General features: G+C 46.9%; 1 protein-coding gene and 1 long non-coding RNA gene across 3 annotated transcripts in view; one reads left to right on the plus strand and one right to left on the minus strand.

The window, feature by feature from the left end:
- The window catches only part of si:dkey-251i10.3 (uncharacterized protein LOC553498 homolog), a 31,608-nt gene extending 24,404 nt beyond the window's left edge, over positions 1-7,204 (plus strand). Inside the window, exons 12-17 of the mRNA XM_048230627.1 lie at positions 2,530-2,690; positions 2,829-3,109; positions 5,283-5,444; positions 5,642-5,826; positions 5,941-6,040; positions 6,618-7,204. Of these exons, the coding sequence (XP_048086584.1) occupies positions 2,530-2,690; positions 2,829-3,109; positions 5,283-5,444; positions 5,642-5,826; positions 5,941-6,040; positions 6,618-6,902 (1,174 nt within the window). The 3' untranslated portion in view covers positions 6,903-7,204. The remainder of the gene's footprint in view (positions 1-2,529; positions 2,691-2,828; positions 3,110-5,282; positions 5,445-5,641; positions 5,827-5,940; positions 6,041-6,617) is intronic.
- A 5,668-nt stretch (positions 7,205-12,872) lies between these two features.
- On the minus strand, positions 12,873-17,044 carry LOC125310404. 2 transcript variants are annotated; one of them, XR_007196305.1, is made up of 3 exons: positions 14,498-15,254; positions 13,550-14,415; positions 12,873-13,315 (listed from the first exon to the last, which is right to left on the minus strand). It is a non-coding gene; the product is annotated as an uncharacterized LOC125310404 (long non-coding RNA). The 2 variants fall into 2 exon arrangements; XR_007196304.1 differs by lacking the exon at positions 12,873-13,315 and adding an exon at positions 16,196-17,044 and having other exon boundaries at positions 13,437-14,415; positions 14,498-14,587.
- Between the last annotated feature and the right edge of the window lie 3,889 nt (positions 17,045-20,933).

Here is a 20,933-nt window from a genome sequence, read left to right on the forward strand (position 1 = left end):
TGTCCATCAATGACCACCACAAGACTGCACTGATAACATATTATATTCTGCGCGATGCGTCTTTTCAGTGAGGGTTTTTGTTAGTAAACAAGCTAGCTATTGAGATGTCTGCTGTCCAGAACCGTGAGGGACCCTGTAGTGTGGGACAGCATCACATATTTGACATCAGCACAGTGTTAAGAGGCAGGATGCACACAAGACACAGTCACATGTCTGATATGTTCGATATGATCTGATGGGCTCTATATATACAAGGATACAAGGAAGTTTATTGTCACATGCATATAGTTACTGGAAGTAAGAAATGCAGTGAAATTAAGTATGTAGAGGAGGCTTACTGTAGCAAGCAGTGTGCTGTATGTATGAGGTGATGACAGTGATAGAAAGGCTAGGCAATCAAGGACATGGGTAGATAGATGGAGGAGAAATCAAAAATAATAAATAAAAAGTTCTATGGAGATGTGCAAAAGTTGGAGAAAGTCAGATGTGTGTGTGTGTTTTGACGTGTGATGAAATAAGAAAATAAATAAAAGGTCTGTAGCATAGGGAGAGAGATAAGTGTAAAGAGTAAAAGTGCTAAAATTCATGTAGGTGTGTGTGCGTGTGTGTGTGTGTGTGTGTGTGTGTGTGTGTGTGTGTGTGTGTGTGTGTGGGGGGGGGGGAGTGCTAAGGAGTGAATGAGTGCAAATTCAGTATAGTGTGAATTCAGAGTTGGGAAATGTTTGAGAGTGCTGAGGAGTGAATGTGTGCAAAGTCAGTATAGTGTGAGTTCAGAGTTCGGATGGCCTGGGGATAAAAACTTCTCCTGAGTCTCTCAGTTCTGGCTTTGTGACTACATAGGCGTCTTCTTGATTTCAGCGGTAGGAATAATCCATTGTTAGGATGAGAAGAGTCCTTCAGAATCTTTTGGGCTCTTAGGAGTACTCTTCTGGAATAGATATCTTGTAGAGCAGGGAGTTGAGTTCTTATAGTATGCGTTCAGCTGAGCACTACTCTCTGCAGAGTACTACAATCTCTAACTGTGGAGTTCCCATACCAGGTGATGATGCTACCAGTTAGAACACTCTCAACCGCTGAAGTGTAGAAGGCCTTCATGATGGATGTAGAAACTTTGAATTTCCTTAGCTGACAAAGGAAGTAGAGTCCTTGTCTGGTGTGTTCTATGTATTCTATATGATCTGATGTGTTCTATATGATCTGATGTGTTCTATATGACCTGATGGTGTCTACAGCGTGTTCCAAATTATTATGCAAATTGGATTTAAGTGTCATAAACATTTATTTTTTTGTGGATGGTATTGTGTCTCAGGGCTTTTTGGGTCATTGAAATCAATCTCGGACACCTGTGATGATTGATTGGGCTCACCGGGCAAACTAAAGGCAAACTACTTAAGAAGGATGTTCAACATTATTAAGCATGCCACAGGTTTCAAGCAATATGGGAAAGAAAAAGGATCTCTCTGCTGCTGAAAAGCGTGAAATTGTGCACTACCTTGGACAAGGTATGACAACATTGGATATTTCCCGAAAACGTATGCGTGATAATCGTACTGTGAAGAAATTTGACGCTGATTCAGAGCACAGGCGGGTTCGTGCAGACAAAGGCATAATAAGGAAGGTTTCCCGCCAGACAAATTCATAGGATTGAGAGAGCAGCTGCTAAAATGCCATTGCAAAGCAGCAAACAGGTACTTGAAGCCGCTGGTGCCTCTGGAGTCCCGCAAACCTCAAGGTGTAGGATCCTCAAGAAGTTTGCAAGTGTGCATAAACCTACTATTCGGCCACCCCTAAACAATGCTCACAAGCAGAAACGGTTGCAGTGTGCTCAGGAATACATGAAGACTAATTTTCAAACAGTTTTGTTTATGGATGAGTGCCGTGCAACCCTAGATGGTCCAGATGGATTAGTAATGGAGTAATGGATGGTTGGTGAATGGCCACCATGTCTCAACTGGGCTGAGACGTCAGCAAGGAGGTGGCAGAGTCATGTTTTGGGCCGGAATCATGGGGAGAGCGCTGGTAGGCCCCTTTGTGTCCCTGACGGTGTGAAAATGACCTCGGGTGGGAGGCAGTTTACATCCAAGCAGCAGCTCTGGGAGGCTATTCTGTCATCCTGCAAAGACATTAAAGCAGAAACTCTCCAAGAACTCACAAGTTTAATGGATGCAATAATTGTGAAGGTGATATCAATGAAGGGGTCCTATGTTAACATGTAACTTGGCCTGTTAAGATGTTTTTGATTGAAATAACTTCTTATTTAATTTATATGTACTCCTAATGCTGCAAATTAAACCAATGACCATTTTTAGTTCTTTACAACCTATAAAATGTCTTGAAACTCTAATGTGCATAATAATTTGGAACAGTGCATTTTGAGTTTTTTATTTTTGATAAAAATACAAACCTCATTGTTCAATAAAATGTGTTCTATATGACCTGATGGGCTCTATATGAGCCTCCCGTTTCCTGCTGTTCTGCTGTCGATTGTGTGATCTGACTTAGTCTGTCTGTCTCTCTGTGGTACTGCAGTGAGCCTACAGAGGTGGCGGCGTCGGGAGGAGGAGAGGGCGACGCGGAGACAGAGGAGACGGAGGAGGAAAGGCTGCTGGGAGAGTTCGCCCGTCGCAGGCAGCTCAGGAAGACGAACGAGGAGGAGGAGGAGGTCGACGAAGAAGCCAGACAGAAGGATGGTGCGTGCTGGAGTGTGCGTGAGTGTGTATGTGGTTATGCGTGCATGTGTTTGAGTGTGTGTAGGTGTGCGTGTGTGTGTGCGCGCATACCTGTATGTGCTCTGATGTAAACCAGTAAAATCTCCACCTCTCCTGCAGAAGAGACTTCCCAGGCTGCTGGTGGTCCCAGCATCTCTTTCACCATAGCGGAGACCAGCGAGGAGGAGGAGGAGGAGGAAGACCAGATGGATGAAGCAGCTGCATCCGAGCTTAATGCGCTCTTCGGACGTCTGGCCAAGCAAGGACAACAAGATGCTGCCCCCTTGGCAACCGTAGGAGTCGCTTCCATGGATACACTGCTGGATGAGGACACAACACGAGTCCGCACGCTGGAGGAGACGGAGCTACTGACAGAGACGCACAGTGACACCGCCCCCATGGTATGATTGGCTGATTTACATGTCCATCTGGCACCCCTCTAGTGTGGTGTGTGTGTGTGGATGCTAGTGTGTGTGTGTGTGTGTGTGTGTGTGTGTGTGTGTGTGTGTTTGATTATTGTTTCTGTGTTGATAGGTCATTGTGTGTCTGAGTGTTTGTTTGATAGTGTATAGTGATTGATTATTAGTGTTTGTGATGTGTGTGTGTGTGTGTGATTATTGATTGTGTATATTGATTATTGCTCTGATTGTTAATCATGTATATGTGTGTATGTGACGTGTACACGTCATTGGCTCAAGCTACTGTTCCAACATGCCACTATTGTACCTATGCCAAAAAACAAAAGCCCATCATGTAATGCCTAAATGACTACCGCCCAGTGGCCCTGACATCAACAGTGATGAAATTCTTCACAAGCTTTTCAAAGCACTTCATTTGCTCATCTTTACCAAGTTCCTTCGACCCCCCCTCCAGTTTGCCTATAGAACAAACAGGTCCAGAGACGATACCATCTCCAACCTCCTGCACACCACCCTAAACCACCTAGAGGGAGGAAAGGGGAAGTATGTGAGAATGCTGTTTATTGACTTTAGTTCAGCATTCAATACCATAGTCCCCCACACTCTGGTCATAAAGATGAAGACTCTTGGATTAAACAGCACCATTTGCAAATGGGTTCACAGCTTCCTCACTGACCGATCACAGGTGGTCAGGATGGGTGGTCTGACATCTGACACCTTAACCATCAGCACAGGCTGTACAGGGCTGTGTTTTGAGTCCTCTGCTGTATAACATCTACACCCATGACTGCAGAGCCAGCAGCAGTCACACCTCAATCATTAATCAATCATTTGCAGATGACACAGTGGTGGTGGGCCTGAACACCAACAACAATTCGCCTTATTCACCCGGCGGCCAAAACGAGGCTAAAGGGTACACTTGCCATTACACCTCAGTCCAGCAGATGGTGGTGGCAATGCACTCCGTTTGCAAACTGCCAAAAACAGGCCAGTGAACCCTTCTTTTTCGGTGAGCTTTTTTTTTTTTGGCAGTTTGCAAATGGAGTGCATTAGCACCACCATCTGCTAGACTGAGGTGTAATGGCAAGTGTGCCCTTTAGCCTCGTTCTGGCCGCCGGGTGAATAAGGCGAATGAACAGGCCTATCTGAACCAGGTGGATGAGGTAGCCCAGTGGTGCCAGTCCAACAACCTCACTTTGAATGTCAGCAAAACAAAGGAAATGGTGGTGGACTACAGGAAACAACAGAGCAGAGATTACACTCCACTAAAGATCAGTGGGCTGCCAGTGGAGAGATTCACAAGCTTCAAATACCTGGGAGTACACCTCACTGACGATCTAACATGGACTGTTAACACCCTAGCACACACTGAGGAAATCAAGGCAAAGACTACTTCCTACGTCATCTGAGGAAGTTCAAAGTATCAACACCCACCTTGAAGGCCTTTTACTCCTCAGCTGTGGAGAGTGTTCTGACAAGTAGCATCATCACTTGGTATGGGAACTGTACAGCCCGTGACCTGCAGTGCCTTACAGAGAGTGGTGCGATCTGCCGAACGCACCATCAGAGCACTTCTCTCTACCCTGCAGGAGATCTACAAGAAAAGACTATGTACCAGGGCCCAATGTATTGTAAAGGACTCCTCACATCCTGATCATGGACTTTTTAAAAGACTGAGGTCAGGCAAACGTCTCTGCTGCTACAAGACCAGATAATAGAGACTGAGGAGGAGCTTCTATCCTCAAGCAATCCGTACCCTGAACAAGACTATATAAACTACTTTTTTACACACTTGCACATGGACTGTACACACACTTCACTTTTTATTCTCTTGCTATTTATTATTTCTTGATCTTTCTTCTTTCTTCACACTTGCACAGAAAAAGCTGAACACCAAACGAAATGTCATACTTTACATTAGTATTGCTATGTATGTGACAAATAAACCTTCTTGTATCCTTGTATGGACCCTTTCAAGATAGTTCCATTATCAGCATCATAGTTGGCCCCACAAGGCTTTCGTTTTAACATTCCATATGGTATCTTAATGCAGAGGAAGTAGATTGGGGCCCAAATAGAACGTTCAAGCATTGTTTTTGTTTTTATTGTTGAAAGGGTCCATATTCATGGATTATTGCTGTGTCTGTTGGCCCAGGTGGAGTCCGAGGCAGTGGCAGCGAGTGGTCATGGGAATAAGCATGCCCCTAAGGTGAAACGTCGCCAGAAGATCATCGACCTAGAACAGGTGCTGACCAAGCAAGCCAAGAGCATCCGTGTTCCCATGACGGCACCGGCTGTTGAAGACGCCGAGGATGAGGTGAGAGACTGATCCGACGACCCTCTGTGTGCATGTGCGTGTGTGCAAGTGCTGTATGTGTGTAAGAGAGAGTGAGAGTCGGTAATCCGATGGGTACACAGACCTGTAGCTCGTTCCGTGAGAGAGGTGTTGTCATGGTTCCCAGGGAGAGGTGTTGTCATGCTTCACGTGATGACGTTTTTTCTGTTCCTCTAAAGGCCCTGGACGAACAGACGGACGTGATCCGCGAGGCGTTCGCCGGAGATGATGTCGTGTCGGACTTCCTGAAGGAAAAACGGAAGCAGGAGGAGGCGAGCAAACCTAAAGACGTGGACTTAACACTGCCCGGGTGGGGCCAGTGGGGAGGGCTCGGCGTCCCGGTTAAGAAGCACAAACGCAGGCGGTAAGCCCCGTGTGTGTGTGTGTGTGTGTGTGTTTTTGCTTCCTTCAAGTTGGCTTACAGGAAGTGATGTCAGTTGACATGACTTGTTGACACCATGGTGATTTTGTATTTTAGCTTCTTGAAGAAAGCTCCGCCTTCCGTGCCCAGGAAAGACCGGAAGCTTCCAGCAGTCATCATCTCAGAGAAGCGAGACTCCTCTGTCGCCGCCCACCAGGTTAGAGATGGAACTACAGGAGGGGCACACGCTCTTCACCTGCTCTCCCTGCTACACTTTATCAATCTATGGGAATAGGCTCAGATACCCAAATACCCAGGACTAATGTATCACTAATACCTCTCTTCTTCCTCTCTCCTCACTCTTCATTCTCTCGCAACTCTCTATCCCGTCTTTGTCTCTTCCCTCTTTCTCTATTCTCTATATTCTCTCTCTCCCTCCCTCTCTGCCCTCACCTCTATCTGTTTACTCTCCCTCTTCTCTCTCTCCATTCCTCTCTGCCCTCACCCATCTGTTTTCTCTCTCTCCATTCCTCTCTTCTATCTCTCCATTCCTCTCTGCCCTCACCTCTATCTGTTTACTCTCCCGCTTCTCTCTCTCCATTCCCCTCTTCTCTCTCTCCATTCCTCTCTGCCCTCACCCATCTGTTTTCTCTCTCTCCATTCCTCTTCTATCTCTCCATTCCTCTCTGCCCTCACCTCTATCTGTTTTCTCTCCCTCTCTTCTCTCTCTCCATCCCTCTCTTCTCTCTCTCCATTCCTCTCTGCCCTCACCTTCTGCCCTCTTCTGTCTCCAGGTCAGCCAGCTTCCGTTCCCCTTTGAGAACCCTGGCCAGTTTGAAAGGAGCATCCGTTCTCCTCTCGGTTCTACATGGAACCCGGAGTTGGCGGTACGAAAGCTGACGGCGCCGCGGATTGTGACAAAGGCGGGCGCCATCATCCAGCCACTTTCCAAGGACGACGTCATGTCCAGCAAGAAGACGCCGGGCAAACGGGGCGCCCCCGACCTCCTCCTGGCCAATGTGGAGCAGGGCAAGGCGGGCCACAGACCAACGGCCAAGAGGAAGAAGCACAAGAAGTGAACCACTTCCCCGTGGCGGAAACACGCCAGTCACCAGATGAGGAAGCCATAGACCTGGCCTGGACTCTAACTGGAGCTCAGAGGTTGACCTTGCTCTTGCAGAGCCTACTCTTACACCTGACTCCCCCAGACACCGCCCACAAGAGAATGGTAGCTACGGAAACGCCGGATTGAGCTCAGCGTCTTCAGAGGAGGGATTCTTTAGCCCCAGAAACTGTATAAACTGTTTAAAGGTCATGTTGGGGTGGCTGTGGTGGGCTGGGTTTGCGGCAACGAGTTTATTAAACAGATCATAAGATGTTACGTTGGCTTGGTGTCTGAGTTCTGTTGGGATGAATCCACTAATGAAGTTGGCCAACTGCTGATGGCTTTTAATCATTGGCAGGAGTGTATGTGTCTTATGTTAAATCTAGTGTGTGTGTCTTGGACTGATGGTAATGAATCTAGTGTGTGTGTGTGTCTTGGGATGGTGATGTTGAATCTAGTGTGTGTGTGGTGGGTTGGTGGCGATGCTGAATAGTGTGTTTCGGGATGGTAATGTTGAATCTAGTGTACATGCCCCTGGTTCACCCCTGAGCTGAGGCAACTAAAGGCCGCTGGCCGCCGTCTTGAACGGCTATACAAGAAAACCGGCCTTACAATGCACTCCATGCTCTACACCGAACATATTCAGACATATAGGGATGCACTCAATGCTGCCCGCTCAAACTACTACTCCTCACTCATAACCTCCTCCATGTCCAGGCCAAAAACCCTATTCAGGACTGTGGACAAACTCCTAAAAGGAGACCCCTGAGCAGTGCCAGGCCTTCTTACACTTCTTTGATGATAAAATTAGCCAAATCTACCACTCCTTCAACCCCAATACTATCTCTCTCTTCTTCTCCTCCTTCTCTGGGCCCTCAGCTCTCTCATTTCACCACTACTGACTCCCTCACCATCACTGACATCATTACTAAGTCCCACTCCTCATCGTGTCAGCTTGACTCTGCCCCCACCCCTCTACTTAAAGCCTGCTCCACATCCCTGTCTGAACCCATTACATTGATTGTTAACACCTGCTTCAACTCGGGTGTGGTGCCTGCTGCCCTAAAGACTGCTGCAGTTACACCCATTCTCAAAAAAACCTGACTCCGACCCCACATCACTAATAAACTACCGCCCTATCTCCAACCTCCCCTTCCTGGCCAAGGTACTGGAAAGAGTGGTGGCCTCACAACTACACACCTTTCTTAACCACCACGACCTGTATGAGTCCTTTCAATCTGGCTTCCGCTCACGTCACAGTACAGAGACTGCCCTTCTACGCATAGTGAACAACCTCCTCCTGTCTGCTGACTCTGGTTCACTTAACATTCTCATTCTCCTTGACCTTAGTGCTGCTTTCGATACCATCAACCACAATGTTCTAATCTCCCGTCTGTCTGCTATTGGTGTTTCTGGCAAAGCCCTCAATTGGTTTCAGTCATACCTCACCAACAGAAAGCAGTTTGTAACACTTGGTCCACATCAGTCCCCCAAGTCCCCGGTCACTCGCGGTGTCCCCCAGGGTTCTGTACTTGGACCTCCTCTTTCTCATATACATCCTCCCTCTTGGCCAGATTATTCGCAGCCACGGTCTCAACTTCCACTGCTATGCAGATGACATCCCACTCTATTTTACCACTCCCTCTCCCTCTGACCCCCCACCACGCTCCCTCACTGAATGTCTCTCTGACTTAAAATTATGGATGCAAAACAATTTTCTCAAGCTCAACACAGACAAAACCGAAATTCTTCTGATTGGCCCTAAAAGCATCCTCACCAAATCTCCCCATCACACTCTCAACATTGATGGCTCATCTGTCCACTCCACCCCTGTTGTTAAAAACCTTGGCATTCAGCTTGACTCCACCCTTAGCTTTGATCCTCACATCAAATCACTCACTAAGATTGCTTTTCTTCACCTCCGTAACATTGCACGCCTCCGACCCTTCCTCTCTGATAGTGATGCACAGACTTTGGTTCACTCTTTCATTATGTCCCGTTTAGATTACTGCAACTCACTTTCCCTTGGTCTCCCCACTAAAACCCTTCAAAGACTACAATATATTCAAAACTGCAGCCAGGCTCCTCACCCATACCAGACGATCAGCACACATCACCCCCATTCTCCATCAACTCCATTGGCTACCAGTTCCGTCCCGGATCAAATACAAAGTACTACTACTCACCTTCAAAGCCCTCCACAACCTTGCTCCCCCCTACATCTGCGACCTCCTGACCCCTTACACTCCTTCCCGCTCACTCAGATCCTCTGACCAAAACCTCTTGGCTATACCCCGCTCCAGACTCTCCACCCTGGGTGGCAGGTCCTTTAGTGCCTTGGCCCCCAAACTCTGGAACTCCCTCCCCCAATCCCTTCGTGCCTGTCTTTCTCTTCCTTTCTTCAAAGCACATCTCAAGACCTTTCTGTTTAATGATCACTTCTCCTCCACACCCAACACATAGTTCCATACAGATAACTTGTCTTTGTTGTATTGTTTTGTCTTTGTTGTATTGTTTTGTCTGTTTGTTATTGTGTTTCCCTGCCTTTGTCTCTGTTGTATTGTTTTGTTTGTTTGTTATTGTGTTTCCCTGCCTTCCTACTATGTAAATCGACCTTGGGTTTGAGAAAGGCGCTATATAAAATAAACTTATTATTATTATTATAGTGTGTGTACGCTTGCCATTCCTACCAACCGACTAAATAACCCACCTCCCACTGAAAGAAAGCACATTTCTCCAACTTGGCTTTTAAGCCCTCTTACTGCAGCCGGTGGACAACCACCTCCAACCGCTGTAAATGCTGCTCGACAGAGGATGAAAAAATGACCACATCGTCTAAATACAATAGCAAAGATTGGCACTGCTGGTCTCCGAATAGCCGCTGCATAAGCCGTTGGAAGGTGCTAGGGGCGTTGCAGAGCCCAAACGGCATCCTGTTCCATTCAAACAGGCCGAATGGCGTGCAGAAAGCAGTTTTACCTCGATCGGGCTCTGCAACGGGCACCTGGTTATACCCACTTGTGAGGTCAAGCGTGGAGGCCCCGGAAAGAGCATCCAGCGTTTCCTCGATGCGAGGACGTGGAAAGGCATCTTTCCGAGTCTTGCTATTCAACTGGCGGTAATCCACACACAACCGTGGACTCCTGTCCTTCTTTTTAACAAGGACAATGGGGGACGCATTTGGGCTACAGCTTTCTCGAATTATTTGGTTTTCCAACAATTGTTGGATGTGAGACTTCACCACGTCATATTCTGAGGGGGGTAACCGACGGTAACGCTGCCTGACGGGAGTGTTATCGAGCAGAGGAATCTCATGAGATATAAGGCAGGTACAACCCAAGTCCCCCTCATGAGTGGCAAACACAGATTGGTGCTTTAGCAGGAGGGAACGGGCGTGACCCTGTTCATGATCACTCAAGGCTGACAAATCAAGGCCCTCAATTTTTGACACAATGGGATCAGGTGCTTCTTGGTCGTGGACCAGAGCATGGGTTACTCTAACCTCAGCTATCCCCGGGGGCATGCTAGTAACATACACCTCAGTCAAACTACCCAGGATAGAACGTGGGTATAAGAGAACATCACTTGTACCAACATTGACAACAGGAATGTACGCAGTGCCATTAGAAACCTGAACTAAAGCAGGAGATGCCAGAAGACCACCCGGCAAGCCAGACGACAGGGGCTCAAAGAGGGCTGACTGACCAGTGCTATGACTAGAACAAGTGGCAGCCACAAATTTTAGCATCCCTCCCCCAATCCGATGTGCCCGCCCTCCCCAGACAGTCCTATCAGTCGACAAAAAAGATACATTGGCCTGGTGACATTGCTGCAATGCTTCGAAAACTGGACTAGGGACCTGTGCAACAGAAAGAGATTCAAAAGGCAAGGTGGCCTGTGGACCAAACAGTTCATAGTAGCACTTACTAATGATATTCATCCCCAACACACCTGGGACATAGAGCGTCCCGGAGGATCTCTCACTACCAACACCCCACAGCCTGGGATATCTTTGTTACAAAGCCTGATATCCAGCTCCAAGTAGCCTAGGTATGGGATTGCCAGACCATTCGCGGCTCGAAGTTGCAGCCACTGGAACTGCCTAAGGCGGTCTTGCCCCCAGGGTTCAAAGTGCTGCCTAAAGAAGGTTTCAGTAATGGTTGACACCATAGAACCGGTGTCCAAAAGACATAGTACATCCACACCCCCCATATTCAGCTGTATGTTTGGACAAGAGGACATTAACTGTGGCACAGTCCCTACCCCTCCCCTTGCTCCACCTGAGCCCTTAGAAACCCCACCCGAGCTGCGGCTCAACAGGTCGGTGGGTGCTAGTTTCCCTGCCCCTGCCTGGACTGGGTAGGGCCTGAGTTGGACTGGGAAGAAGTAGACGTACTAGGATGAGGGGGAACCCTCGGGACATCACAATCCCGGGCATAGTGTCCAGGCTGCTGACACCGCCTACAGGGCCTACTTGGTTGTTTAGGGGCCTGGAGGAGACTAATGCTGCGCGTAAGAAGGTCCAGCTGTTCTTGCTGACGTTTTAAAATCTCTTTTAGTTCTACTAGCTCTGGGTTTGGTGTAGGACTTCCGGCTGCGGGGTGAGAATCACCTTGCACTCCATAGATTAAGCCGTACGCAGAGGGGACAGACTGACTCCGTGCTCTCATACCCACAGGCATGCCTTCACGCTCCCACCTAATGGCCTCCCCCCGAACTTTAAGCAAAGTGGCGGTTGGCTTACGACGGACTAGCTGTTTTAATTCTCTACGTAGCGCACCATCCATCACATACTCGATGAACTGATCTCGTAACATTACCTCAGAGTTGGGTACGGCGTCGGGTGCAACCTGTCTGATCTTCCCCATCAAACTCATCAGGCCCAAGGAAAACTCCAGTAGGCCCTCACCCTCCTGTTGCTTCCTCGAGAAAGGCTTCCTGTAATAAAACATGCGACTGAGAGCAACCGTATAATTCACGCAAGATAGCTATAACTTTCTTTGAATCTTTCCGTTCATCGGTAGACCGATATTTAATCTCCTCTTTTGCTTCCCCCTCAAGATGGTAGAACAAAAAGAAAGCTTGATCAGCAGGAGCAAGATGGCGAGCCCTCATACAGGCCTGTACTTCCTCCTCCCACTCATCAAAACCCAATCCTGTCTTGCCTGAAAACATAGGACATTTCTTGTCCCTAGGGATAAAAACAAATTTCTCCGTTACTACCCCTGTAGATGGTGGCACAGCTGCAGGTTGAGAAACCGTGGCCTGCCCGGAAAGCCTAGTCTGCTGCTGCAGCCAACTGTCTTTCTCAGCCTGGAGCTGCGCAACCCTATCTCGGAGTTGTTGCATTTCTGCGTCCATATTTCCAACAATTGGTCGCTGCAGTGTTTCCTCATTCATAGCCCCCCCCCCACTAACTTACCACCAACTCTTATGCAGTATACAACCCAGTTACCTCCATCAATTTCCCGTCCAGACTGTTGCTGTTTTGTCTTAGTGTTGCTGCCCACCGTATCACCAAAAACACTAAAAATCACACACAAGATAATACAACACAAAATGAATTCACAAGAAAAAATAAATAAATAAAGGAATCCACGTCTTACTTGAAGTGTGCAATCCTGCCGACTGCGCCAAAAATGTGGCAAAACGGTAAAGTGAGGGGAGTGTAAGTCCCCAAAAGATAGTCAACTACGCCCCCCCAGAGCATTATTATAAATTGCCACCCAGGGACAGTATTACCATCACAAGTATTACCCACACAAGTTCAATGCACTGACAGTAGAGATGAGGCCGTGTCACAATCTAGACAAAACAGCAACGCCTATTGGAATGGACTTGAGTCCTGTGGGATTATGTGACCAAGGGAGGGCGCTCAAGGCCCACTATGACGGTTCTGCACCAGGGAACACAACACACCCACACAACACACCGGGACAAGAGATAAAGTTAAAATCAAAAAATCTTTATTGGGGGGTAAAATTTATACTAAAGGGAAGGGGGGGGGTTCAGTCGTCGTGGCCCAGGAGAGTGTAGAGGCCGGGGGGATAGAAGCTGGAGGGCACTGGGGCAGCGGCAGGTACGGTTCGCCCGGCGGGAACCTCACCCGTGGCTGGACAGCATTGGGGTAGCGGCGGGTACGGCTCGTCTAGTGGGGGCCTCGTCAGTGGCTGGACAGCGGCGGGGCAGTGGTAGGCACAAACCGTCTGGTGGGGGCCTCGTCAGTGGCGGATCTGGCTCGTCTAGCAGGGGTCTCGTCAGTGGCTGGACAGCGGCGGGTACGGCTCGTCTGGTGGGGGCGAGCAAGCTAGTTATCAGTGGCCGGGGCACAGGGCTTAACGCCCAGGGGTTCGGCCCAAGTGTGGGTAGCGGCTGGTGGGCCTGGGGCTGCAACAAGGTCAAGAAGAACACCACAGCCGGTCACACTCATGAGATTAACAGAGGTTGCTCTGACAGACACTTCAAGGCACAGCACGTCACAGCAAGGTCACAACAATGTTCAAACAGTGTTCAAAAACAGCCCAACTAGCATGCAAACAGGTTAGCCAGCACAGCTGAATGGTACACTGATAATACTGTTCGATAAAGGGGCCACTTAGCGTCACTGCCTTCGCTTCTCACTCCTGTCTGCCGAACTCCACCCACGCGAAGGCCAGTGTCTCATCCGAGTGCTCAGCGGGGCCAGCTTCGGGGACAGGCTACTGGAGGCTGTATTCAGTGCAAAATACACAACACTGCAATCTGTGAAAACTCACTCAGCACTGCAATCTGTGAAAACTCAAACTCGCATGCACATTTCTTAGTGGGCACAGCAACATGAGTATACAGGGGAACGATGCACAAATACAGGCAATCCCAGTAGCCTACGATCACCCAGGCAGCACCGAAGGCTAGCCGATAGCAACGATACACTAGCAGCACATCTCCATGGGTACTTAGCTGTAGCTGCCCTCTTGATTCTCCGTCTTCCAGGGTTCCCGGTTTCCTCCACTGAATGCCAGTCTCAGTAATCGTCTTTTCCTCCGGTCTCCAGTCGCTCGTCCTCACCGTAGCCCAGCCCGCGTCGTCTCCAGTCTCCCGGTCGTGTTGTTTGTTGAATACCTGCAGCATAGTGCTCCCCCTCTAAAAGCACACCAATCATTGAAACGAATTCCTCCCGCCATCCAGCTGAGCTGCATTCGAACAATAATTAAATTAACACAGCGCAAATTGCTAAACAACAGCCTGTGCTACCATGTTTACATTTTGGGACAGTGCGCCGCCATCTTAATCCCGGATGGTTTCGCTAAAGCTGTTCCCTACGGGGAAAACTAACACAGATTAGTTCCGCCCCCCATTGGAATGTAGTCACCCCTGTGACAATTATAGCATATCACCTGAAAGGCAGAATACAGTTTAAAACACACGCCATTATTAATCTATTATCTCTATTCAAATATTGTATTACATACCCACTCCGTATTGGCAGCACGATCTGGAATTCACGGCTGGGAAATGCAATTATTAGTCCGTTAAAAATCAGTGTATGCAAACAAGCTGGAATCTATGTATGCAGTTAATAGAACATACCTGAGCAAGCAGGGAGGAATTTAACGCAAGGAAGGAATTAGGAGGAGTCGAACGACAACCATTCATGAATCCCTCTACAAAGACACACGCCTACTCAAGCGAGTAGGACGCATTTCACACTGCTCCTGCTTCACCTATCCTTTTAGCAATTTCCACTCTTTTTCATTCTTTTATTTCATTTACAAGCTAGTTTAGCAAAAACAGTGAAACCAGTACATTTAAAATCTGAAACTTTAGTGGTTAGTTTTTTACTTTAAATGAGCCAGCCAAGTCAACGAGCAAAAACTGAACGGCAATTCACCTTGAAGTTGGATTAAAACAAAATGCGCTCCTCCGGCCAGAGACCCAGGAGATCATACCGAAAATGTACTGAGCTAGAACAGAGGATTTCTACTTTGGAATCAAAGATGCATGCCCTTCCATCAACGACAGATGAACTACGAGAGGCATCTCATGAAGTGAGTACAGCAACTACTGGAAATGCAGAGAATGTAACCCAGCAGTCTAATATCACTGCTAATAGAGCAGATGAATGCATCGACCTCACAAAGGGAAATGTGAGTACAGAGCCTTGGCACAGGCAAGGTGCCAGACCAAAAAACGTAATACAAGAACAGTAATTACCTCAACACCAGTAAATTCAGAGGTTAACTTCAGGCCTCATATCAGAAATACAGACAGATCAGCAAACTACTACAGGGCTTGTGGTCCTAAGGGAAGCCCACAGCCCCTAACACTATGGAACAGATTTGAATGCCTCCGGACGGAGAGGAATTTCCCAGGAACAGACCCAAAGCAGGCAGCGATCAAACCACAACAATAGAAAGATGGGCACAGACAAGAAGCAGCACTCGACACCTATTCATCCCACAACCCTCGTTCTAGACGACTGCTGTGAGACATACAAATGGGGAAAGGATGATTGTATGTTGTTTCCCAAATGCTTCAGTGTCTGACACAAAAAACAAGCTTGCAGAACTGGTGTCAAAATATGCAACTATCAAGCGTATCATTGTGCATGTTGGAGCAAATGACATCTACAGAGAACAGCTGTATGTCAAAGAAGATTTCAAGGAACTTTTCTCGGCCCTATATGAGCTTGGAATACAAATTTTCATCAGTGGCCCACTCCCAGCAGAGGGAAGCTTTGTATTTTCCAGACACCTGGCTTGCAAAAACATGCTATTCAGTTAGGATGAATTTTATTGACAATTTTAACCTTTTTTGGAATCGCAGAGAATACTTCAGACCAAATAGCACAGAGCTGAGTTGGACTGGGGCCAAGATCTTAACCGAATACTATCACCTCTCTCCTGCACCCAACATTTTTTCTGCCAACCTTGAGCCGAGCCTCTGATAAGCGCTCAGTGGCCATACAGACGGAACAAGCGGATGACCTCAACAACTCAGCTAAACGAAAACACTCTGCACAGGCTGAAACAGAGATATGCCCAACCTCCCCTGCTGTGGGGCCCTCTGATAACCACCCGCTAGCCTCCACTGAAATGCAGACCTTGGAGAAACATAAACAACCAGCTCAACAATGCCAAGCCATGTCCACTGGACAAGATCCAGTGGACATCAGCTAAGGAGGCCACAGAACCCAAACACTGCAACTACAAAGCTACAAAAACAGGACACAAAATAAGCCCAGTAGCTATTAAAGGCAACTCAAAATACAGATTGAAGTACACCTACTGCATAAAGACGACAGCCACATCAACCGAAGGAGGAGGGGCACAACAAACACTGCCGTCGCTCCCAGCCACGTAACCGGTGCTTTTTATACTTACCTGCCTAACAGCTGTCCTCTATTAGATTGACAATCAGTGGAGTGACGAAATCAGGAAGCCCGAGAGTGTTAACAGCCACTCTACTACAATCAGATAGACTATACATCTGTACAACTAATATTGGATGATACAACATGAAGATTCCATTTCTATGGATTCTTGTGAATATTTCCGTACCCATGTTGCATCTTCTTATTGTGCTGCAGCTACACTGCAGCCAAAGGTCAGGGTAGCACCAAAAGCGGAGGAGGGGGAGTGGGGCATTTTGGATCAAATTTAGGCTAGCTTTACACGACAACGATCTGAACACAATCCGCAAAAGTGGCGTTGCGTTCCCACTTTTTATTTCGCGTTTAGACGAGCGTCTTTGAGTGGAAATCTGCATGCACACGGTGACGCAAAAATGTGTGAAATAGTATGCATGTCAGATGGTACTGTGAAGCACTGCCATACAACAACACCAAGAGCGCACGCATGCGTTGAAACTTCCTTCTACTTCTCTCCATAGTAGTGCTTCACATCCCAGATTTCTGTTTTCCCAAGGCGCCTGCCTGTATGTGAACCAGACGTGAACGGTAATGTGTTTCTTTTTAATAAACTGCCTGTACACTTACAAAGTTCTCAATGCTTCGGTTTACATGTAGAGACACTCATTATGCTACTGAAAGGACTCCTAAATAGCTATCATAAGCTAACCTGACTCTCGCCAAATGAACTTCGTTCCGCTTAGCTCCGCCTAGCTTCAGTCACATCCATCTGGGACCTCTTCCATTGAAAGTGATTTCAGCACGAGGGATTTTCTTTCTGATTCTTGGTATGTGGCTGTTTATGTTAATGTCAAATTTTAATCTATGAGAAACCGTAGAGACAGAATGCTTTTTTAAATTGCAGAGCGTTATTCCATTGTCAGAGTGCTAGATTGAATTTACGAATAGACCTGTTTTAAATAACAATGTCATGTAATTGACAATAACGACAACTGCTTGTCAAGCTAGTACTGACAGTATGGCAAAATTGTTCAGAATGCCAGTATTACACAGGAATGACCATAGCGACCAATCAGTAACCAGCAATACTTTCACTTCCCCTTTTAGTATTGCCTCAGCTCGCTTGGAACCTTGACAGAGGTGATACTAGTACCTGGTACAAGTTTTTCCTTATGGAAAATCAAAAAAGGCGAGTAAAGTCGAGGCGAGTTGAGCAGATACTGGGAAAACCAGTATTAGACTGTTAAATATGTCATGTTTCAAGCCATCCCATCATATACGCAACAAGAGACATCAGTTTAAAGAGATCAACCATATAGAAATAAAAACATAACATCCATAGCTAACATTTTGTAGTGTCAGAAGCAATCCAGTTCAGTTCCCCCATCTGAAGGATGCGGCCTTTGTTGAGTTGCGTTCCTCGATCAAAAGTGTCCTCAGCATCAGAGACTGATATCCTTGGATAAGGAAGCATCTTCAGCATCAGAACGGATAGCCTCAGATAAGGAAGGTTCCTCAGTAACGCTGAAGCATCCTCAGCAACTGAATCCTGAACAGATTTGAGGATCTCCTCTTAGCTGGACATACCTGGGATGGTAGCTGTGTAGTGTTAGTGAAAAGGGGGTGTGGGTGGGAGGAACAGCTGATTTATGACGTTGATGGGGATGGTTCTGTTCTTTAAACATCGGGTAATGGAGACGGCTGGATATGGTGTGAGAAGGCTGCTGGGATAAGTATGGACCAACACACACACACACAAACACACGGCAGCCTAAGGATGGCCGATGTTGACAGAGCAGGGAAACAAGCACACACACACAGACGTGTCTAGGGATGGTCGATGTCGACTGTGATGTTGACATAGAGCGGAACTCTCTGGATGGAGACGGGTCTATAGGAACAGGAGTTCCCATTTGAACGCCACATACGTCTGAATGTGTTTTGTGTTTCTGTCTGCTTGTTCTCTTTGTGTCTTGTGCTCTGTTAATTTCAGACTGTCCGGTGGGCAAACTACTCTTAATTGCCATGCACTGTGATTGGGTTTCCGCCCTTTAAAAGGGGGCCTCCTACGTCACAGGAGGAGCGTTCTTGGATTCTGGGTTGGCCGCTACTACGCCACGCTACACCTCACCTCACCGCTGCGCAAGCCACGGGCTCTGGTTTTTGCCCGTCGCGGTCGCTCCTGCCTGTTTCCCGAGTGAGAGTCGAGGATAAGGCTGGGGATTACCTGGGCCTACTTTTGAGGCCTTTCGTTTGAGCAGCCTTATTTTTAGTTCGTCCATATTTTTCTTAGTGTTATAATTTTTTGTAAATAAATATTTTTGAATTATACTTTGGCCGTCTCCTATCATTTGCTCATGTCCCATAGAACCCCTAGACTGGGACGTGACAAATTGGGGGCTCTTCCGTTTTTTTTTTTTTAAACTTGTTTTTTGATTAATCGTTCTCTACGTTAAATGCCTTTTTTTTCTTTCAGAAAAGCGCTGTGGTCGTGGAACTCTGGTGAGTTAGACTTTTGATTATTTGTTTGTTTGGTTTGTGGGTTCTGAAAGCAACTCCGAGGGGAGGTTCCTTGTGGACCTTCAATTGGTACGCTTTTGAAGCTACGCCAGGTTTTAGTTCGTTTTCTGAGATTTTTTGGTTAAACTTTTTTTGGAGATGGCATTTTTGTTAGGCTAGTTGCAAGGCTGTTTTTTGAAAAAAAAAATTTTCGCTGTGTGCATTTTTTCTGTGTCCAAATCGTTGTTCGGGTTGGACAAAAGGACGTGTTTTTGCTTTGTGTAGCAAAAGCTTCGTTTTTTGTGGCTTTCGATTTGTTTCCCTCTTCCTGGTTAATTGTTTTTGAGCAATAGGCCTGTTCTTTGGGTGCGGAGACTGGACATTCTGTCTATCACAGACCTTTTCGATTTCGTTAGTGGCAATTAGTCAAAATGTCTGTGGTAGAAGAATTTATGGCGAGTCCGTCAGATGTTCTTTTGGCACAATGCACTAAAGAGCAATTAGTTGAGATTGCGGCTCATTACTCAATTTCTCTTTCGAGCGATGATAAAAAGCTTAAGGAGTCTTTATATAAAGCTGTTGAGTCAGGCCTAGTGGAGAAGCCGTTTCTCTCAGTGAAAGCTTAAGGCCCTGTTTCTCCGCTAACTTCAGAGTCATCAGCTACAAGCAATGAGCTCAAACTTCGGGAATACTCATTCCAAGAACGGAAAATGCAGTTAGAGGCAGCAAAATTACGGGCTGAACGTGAAAGCAGAATTGTCAGAGAAAAGGAAATTGACAAAGAGATCGAGGTTAAGAAATTGGAGCTTGATTAGAACATGATGAACGAGAGAATGAACGTAGAAGGGAATTTCAACACGAAGAGCACGGTTTCGTGTTGAGAAAACTTGAAATGGAATTAGCTGTTAAGAAACTTACCATCGCCACAGTCCCTTCAGGTTCTCAATCTGATGGTTCATTGTCTACTTCTCTCGTTCGCTCCAGTGTCAATTTTACTGTGCCATTGTCTGCCCCGGTGAGAGATTCTGATGCCGCCGCACCATTGTCTGTTCCGTTGGACGCTTCCGATAATGCTGTCCCGTTTTCTCCTTTGGCTCCGTCAGTGCCTTCGATTCCGCCGAACCAACCTTTCGATGTAAGCCGAAATATTCATATGGTTCAGACCATTTAGTGACCGCGAGGTGGAAAAATATTTCAGTCATTTCGAGTGGCAGTTACGCTGAAGTGGCCTGTTGAGTTCTGGACTTTGTTGTTACAGTGCGTGCTTACAGGAAAAGCACCGGAGGTCTATTCTGCGCTCACTGTACAGCAAAGTTCAGACTACCATATAGTAAAAACTGCCATTCTCAACGCCTACGAGTTAGTTCCTGAGGCATACGCCTTCGAAAAACCGATTTACCTTCGTTGAGTTTGCGAGGGAGAAAGAGGGGGCTTTTGATCGGTGGTGCATTTCCCAACGTGCCCACACTAAAGAACAACTCCCGAGAACTTATCTTGCTGGAAGAATTTAAAAACTGTGTCCCAGACACATTAACCACTTACTTAAATGACCAAAAAGTAACAACGTTACAACGCCGTAACAACAGCGGCTATCTGTGCTGATGAATTTGTGTTGACACACAAAAGTTCATTTTTATTTTCTTCTTCTCCTCGTCGTGATTCAGCTCAGTCTTCCAGTGCGAGGCAGAACTGGAGAACTGTAGAGTTTACTAAGTCCCCTTCGAAAACTGAAAGTCGTGAATGTTACTATTGTCATGAGTTTGGGTCATCTCATTGCCGTGTGTCCGGTTTTGAAGAGAAAAACTTTGTCTCCAAAGCGGAGAAATTCTATAAGTGTTGGCTTTGTCCGCACTTTTAGTTCAGCGTCTCCATACAGAGACATCGATTCAGTCTATGAACCGTTCATTTTGGAAGGAACAGTGCCTCTCTCCGGTCGTGAGGAGGACGGTGTTCCTGTCAAAATGTTGAGAGATACTGGCGCTGCCCAGTCGTTTATTCTTACTTCTGTCTTGCCGTTCTCGGATAAAACATACTGTGGCTCCGACGTGCTTGTGCAAGGAATTGCATTAGGACTTCTAAAAGTTCCGCTACACAAAGTGTATTAATGGCAATAATTTTTTAATAAATAATTTATGACAACGCTGTTGATTTGTCCGA

This window comes from Alosa alosa, chromosome 2 (assembly GCF_017589495.1).
Source record: "Alosa alosa isolate M-15738 ecotype Scorff River chromosome 2, AALO_Geno_1.1, whole genome shotgun sequence".
In the NCBI taxonomy this organism is placed as follows: Eukaryota; Metazoa; Chordata; class Actinopteri; order Clupeiformes; family Clupeidae; genus Alosa; species Alosa alosa.